Source organism: Orycteropus afer, unplaced genomic scaffold, assembly GCF_000298275.1.
Source record: "Orycteropus afer afer isolate SDZICR_OR568_19922 unplaced genomic scaffold, OryAfe1.0 scaffold00006, whole genome shotgun sequence".
Classification (NCBI taxonomy): domain Eukaryota; kingdom Metazoa; phylum Chordata; class Mammalia; order Tubulidentata; family Orycteropodidae; genus Orycteropus; species Orycteropus afer.
In genome coordinates this window covers 11,554,044-11,559,766 of record NW_006921593.1, presented here as the reverse complement: position 1 = coordinate 11,559,766, position 5,723 = coordinate 11,554,044, and the positions used below count along the sequence as shown (strand labels likewise).

General features: G+C 44.8%; 1 protein-coding gene across 1 annotated transcript in view; it reads left to right on the top strand.

Moving 5' to 3' along the window:
* The window catches only part of EIF2AK1 (eukaryotic translation initiation factor 2 alpha kinase 1), a 32,732-nt gene that overhangs the window by 5,242 nt on the left and 21,767 nt on the right, over positions 1–5,723 (top strand). The window contains exons 2-3 of the mRNA XM_007942680.1: positions 2,898–3,056; positions 3,866–3,999. Coding sequence (XP_007940871.1) covers positions 2,898–3,056; positions 3,866–3,999 — 293 coding nt within the window. The remainder of the gene's footprint in view (positions 1–2,897; positions 3,057–3,865; positions 4,000–5,723) is intronic.

The window sequence follows — 5,723 nt, the reverse complement described above, 5'->3', positions numbered from 1 at the left end:
AAATGATTTTGAGTTTTGTTCCACATTGTTCTCCCTCTCTATGCAGGATCTCCTACATCCCTTCCAAGTGGATGACAGTGGTTGTGCTGAACATTTTGCCCATCATCTCCATCCTGTTTTGTTTAATTATTTTGTTGGTTGATACTTCCACAAGTATCAAATGTTTACACCTTCAACATTTACAGTGTATTGCAAAGGCTGCATTTTTACCCCTTGTGTATGAAATTGCTTGCTTTACTCTGCCCTTGAAAGTACCAAGTGTTCCAGTCTTGAAATATTTACTAATCTGAGGTGCAAACTCTGGGACCTTCCTTATTTTACTATGAGTATCTTGTTTACTATGAGCTCTGGTAGCATAATGCCTAAGGCATTTGACTGGTAACCAAAAGGTTGGTGGTTCAAACCCAGTAGGCAGTCCTTACAAGGAAGGTTGGGCAATCTACTTCCATAGTGGTATTGCCAAGGAAACCCAAAGAGGGATCACTACGAGTCGGATCTGACTTGACAGCAGTGAGGTTTTTTTTTTTTTTAAATCTTGTTTACTACTCGTCTGTCATTTTGTCATACTGTGGTGGCTTGTGTGTTGCTGTGAGGCTGGAGGCTATGCCACCAGTATTTCAAATAGCAGCAGGATCACCTGTGGGGGACAGGTTTCAGCAGAGCTTCCAGGCTAAGACAGACTCAGAAGAAGGAAGAGGCCATCTCCTTCTCAAAGAGTTGGCCACTGAAAACCTTATGAACAGCAGTAAAACACTGTCTGATATATTACTGGAAAACGTTATGAATAGCCCTGAAACATTGTCTCATATAGTGCCAGAAGATGAGCCCCTTAGGTCAGAAGGCTCTCCAAATAGGACTGGGGAAGAGCTTCTCAGAGTAGAGCTGACCTTGATGTGGATGGAGTAAAGCTTGTAGGACCTCCATTTGTAGATGTGGCATCACTAAAAATGGGAAGAAACAGGAGCAAATATCCATTAATAATCGGAACATGGAATGTACAAAGTATGAATCTAGGAAAATTGGAAGTTGTCAAAAATGAAATGGACCACATAAAGATCAATATCCTAGGCATTAATGAACTGAAATGAAGTCCTTTCGGCCATTTTGAGCAAATTCACTTTCCATACAGCAGCTCACATACACTTTGTCTCATGACTGACTATAATTTACCACAATGTAACACCTCCCCTCTCACTTCCTCCTCATAAGTTACCTTTTCCCTGTGTCCTTCCTTCCGTGCACTCCTGCTCCCTGAGCTGTTTCCCTGTGCATACACAACCCTTCTATTCTCCCATGATTGTTCTCTCCAAGGAGTGTATCTACCTAATGTAAATGTTCAGCTCATATACTTGTCTTTTGTTTGGTTGGAGGCCACAGGAGTAGGTTCAATTCCAGACCTGAAGGGCAGCTAGGGGCCATAGTCCCAGTGATTCCATCAGGCTCTGTCAGACCAGCAAACCTGGTCCCTTTTTTTTTTTTTTTTAAATGCTTTTGAGTTTTGTTCCACATTGTTCTCCCTCTCTATCCAGGATCTCCTACATAGATCCCCTTCCGAGTGGTTGACAGTGGTAGCCAGGTACTATCTAGATTTTCTGGTCTCATAGTCGTATAGGCTGAAGATCACATGGTGTACCCGTCGTGAGGACTAATTGTTTCCATGAATCTTTGGTTTTCTTCATTCTTCTTTGCTCTGGATGAGGAGAGACCCATCACTGCATCCAGATGGCCACTTGCAAGCTTTTAAGATCCCAGTTGGTACTCACCACAGTAGGATGTGGAACAATGTCTTGTGTAGTGTGTTATGCCAGTTGAGCCTGATGTCCCCTGCGACTATGGGCCTGAGCCTCATGTGGGCCATTAGTTCTTTGTACTGACTGCTTCCTTGAGTTTTTGATTTTCTTCGTTCTCCTGTGCTCCAGGAGGAAAGAGACCAGTAGTTGCTTCTTAGATTGCTGCTCGCAGGCTTGTAAGACCCCAGATACTACTTGCTAGGCTGGGATGTAGAACATTCTATGTGTGAACTTGTTTGCAGTTGGATGTGGGATCTGTTCCCTCCTCTGCGTTTCTGTAACTGACCTCCTTTACTAGCCTCCTCCAACTCTGTCCTGGTTGGCTGTGGGCCTCTGTACAGACTACATGTCACCAGAACATCCATCCATCAACACTTTGCCTTCACTTGTATTTTTAGCCTGTTCTTCCGTAGTGCATTAAATAAAAGGCAAACGAGAACTTAGGATGACCTTCAGCCTTAAGTGCCAGCTCATCTGTCTGCTTGGCCTCTTATATGAGACAGTTTTACGGGTAGAAAAAGAATGGGCTTAGGGGCCAGACTGTCCTACCTGACCCACTAGTTCCTTAACCTTGCTGAGCCTCAGCACCATTGTCTGTAAAATGGGCATGGTCACATCTACCGTGTGTTGGTCTGTGAGGGTTAAATGAGAGGGTCCCTGTGAAACCCTGGTACCTATGTAGTATATGTTCCGAGTACAGTTTCCAGTCTTTCTGCCTTTCTGTCACTCCACTGCCAGACTTCCTCCTCTCTGCCAGGGCCTAAGTAGTCTTCTTAGTGGAAGGGGCCATCTTATTTCCCCCTTGCTTGCTTTTTTGATCAAATATTTATTCATTTATTTAATTACTTTATTTTAATTATTTACCATTGTAAATATCAGTGCTACTAAAACCGTCTCTACTCCCCACCACAGCATCTTCAGCTTCCAGAATTCCCCAGGGGGCACTCCCAGAAAGCGTTTCTTGAGAAACCCCATTCAGCGTGACTACACTTTTTTTTTTTTCCCTTAAATTTAAATAGTTTTTGTTTTATGAATTAGAGTGTGCTGTTTTGTCCTCATAAAAATACTTACAAGTAACTTACAATTTTTTCTTTTTTAAACTTTTAGAGTCTGATGTGCCAGCCGAACTCCAGGTATTGAAAGGACCCCTGCAGCAGCCGACCTTCCCATTTGCAGTAGCCAACCAACTGCTGCTGGTGTCTTTGCTGGAGCACTTGAGCCATGTGCATGAGTCAAATCCAGTTCGTTCAAGACGGGTGTTTAAATGTTAGTGCAAATACCGTAGTCTTGCTAAATAAAGCTGGTGAAAGTACTGTGTGCTTTAATGCCGTGGTCTGAGGAGCAGCTGCTATCTAAATGTTGGTGTGACATCAGTATGAATAGATGTTCTAGATACTCATTTGGGTACTTGACAGTCTAGACAGAGAGTTTTTGATGGGGGAGGGCTATCCTTTATGGCGGCTGTATTCCTTGAATGAACAAAAGCCAGAGCAGCTCTGTAGAAACTTCTTTTTCTGAGGAGCCTGTATTGTCACCTCAGAGGTGACTTTCCCCTAACGTTTGGTCTGTATACCCGTAATGTGTTCTCTTCGTGTGTTGCTTACAAGCCACAGCCATGGAGTCGATTCTGACTCAGCGCCCCTAGGGGACAGAGTAGAATTGCCCACAGATTCTCCAAGGCTGTCAGTCTTTACGGAAGCAGACGGTCTCTTCCTTCTCCCGTAGAGCAGCTGGTGGGTTTAAACTGCTGACCTTTCAGTATGCAGCTGAGCGCTTTAACCAGTGTACCACCCGGACTCCTTCGTACGTTGCTTAGACATTCTGTCTGGTCAGTGGCTGTACTAACAGTTAGTTACACACACACGTCGTTGGATGCCATCAGGTCCTTTCCGACTCATAGCCCGTGTGACAGTAGAACTGCCTCCGTCCCTGAGTGGGGATGCGTGTGTGAGCTTTCACCACTTTTTTCTTGTCGAGGCTTTTGTGAAGTTTGCTGTTATTACCCATCTCTGTATTTAAAATTGCGTATCTACTGATGGCCTTTCTAATACTAGCTTTCCCTGTTCTTTTCCTAGTGCTCTGTCAGACCTTTATCAAGATGGGGCTGCTGTCGTCCTTCACCTGTAGTGATGAGTTTAGCTCACTGAGACTACATCACAACAGAGCTATCACACACTTAATGCACTCAGCTAAAGAGAGAGTGCGTCAGGTAAGCCTGAAGAAACTGGAGTGTGTGGTACAGGGATGGATTTGAATTTCAAGAGAACTGTATTTTAAGCATTATGAAATTCTAATTATACACCAGGTTTATAAAAATATAAACTTGGTAGAGACTGGTGGAACACTGGGACTATGACCCTTAGACACTCTTCAAGCCAGGAGCTGAACTCACCCCTGCGGCTCACCTCTCAGCCAAAAGATAGACAGGGACGTGTGCGGCTCTTATAACAATCAACCGTATGAGATCAAAAGGGCAGTGTTTGCTCAGGGATAAAGCTAAGAAAGCAGGAAGGGATAGGAAAGAGTATGAATGGAAACGGGAAACACGGGAGAAGGAGGAAGAAAGCTTTCACGTGGTGGGGATTGCAGTCAATGTCATGAAACAAAATGTGTATGAGTTGTTAAATGGAAAACCAATTTGCTTTATAAACTTTCACCTATAAACCAAACCAAACTCACTGCCGTCAAGTCAGATCCGACTCATAGTGACCCTTCCTTGGGTTTCTGAGGCAGTATCTCTACAGAAGTAGATTGCCCAGTCTTCCTTCTGAGGAGTGATTGGTGGGTTTGAACCGCCAGCCTTCTGGTTAGCAGTCAGATGTCTTAGGCACTATGCCACCAGAGCTCCTCCTAAACTTTCACCTAAATCACAATAAAGAGTTAGGAAAAAAAGAAAAATTATGTTTTTCAAAAAATAATTTAGTGAATGACCACCTAAAAGTTGGTGGTTTGAACCCACCCAGTGGTTCCACAGAAGAAAAGTCTTAGTGATCTACTTGCTTGAAGATCATGGCCAAGAAAACCCTGGGGAGCTGTGTCCTCTGACACACGGGGTCGCTGTGAGTCAGCATCGACTCGCTGGCGGCAGCAGTGCGTGCTTGGCTCTTACAGGTCTGGGGTGAAAGCAGTGAACAATAGAGACAAAACAGTCCCTTATGTTTCAATGAGAGGGGACAGTAAACAGTAGAAATAAGTAAAAAGATAGATGTCTGTTGTGTTAGATGATGATGAGTGCTGAGGGGAATGAAAGCAGTGAAGGGGTTTCATGGTGGAAGGGGCCTGTGAATTTTGTAGAGGGTGGCTGGAGAGGGTCTCACTGAGGCAACGTGGTTGAAGTTAAGCTCTGAGGCGGAGAGAAGGAGCCAGGCCCAGGGGTCCAAGAGCTTGGCAGGCAGAGGGGCAGGTTTGCAAGGGCCCTGGGGTAGCAATGTCTTGGCGTGTGTGAGGAACCGCAGGTGGCCATGTGGTAGAGTGGCAGGTGCGAGGGGGAGAGTGTAGGAGAGCAGAGCAGAGGGGTGGAGGGGACAGGCGGAGTAGGAGCCTGAGGCAAACGTGTCTGGTTTTTATGCAGTCAGATGGGAAGCATCGTGAGATTTGGAGAGAGGACTGCCACATCTTACATTTTAATAGGGTTACTCCAGTTGTTGGGTTGCGAATAGACAAAAGGGGTCAAGCCAGAAGCCAGGAGACCAGGTACAGTTGCAGGTAGGAGAGGATGGTGGCTGGAATGGGGTACCCTAGAGACCTGGGAGTAGTTACTTCCTGGATGTGTTCAGAAGATGAAGCTGACTCGCTGATGGGGGTGTTTCTTTAAGCTCTCGAGGTGCTTTTTTTTTTTTTTTTTTTAATTAGGATTTGGGTGAAGATTTACAGAGTAAATTCACTTTTCATACAGCAGTTCACATATACTTTGTCTCATGTCATTGACCAAAA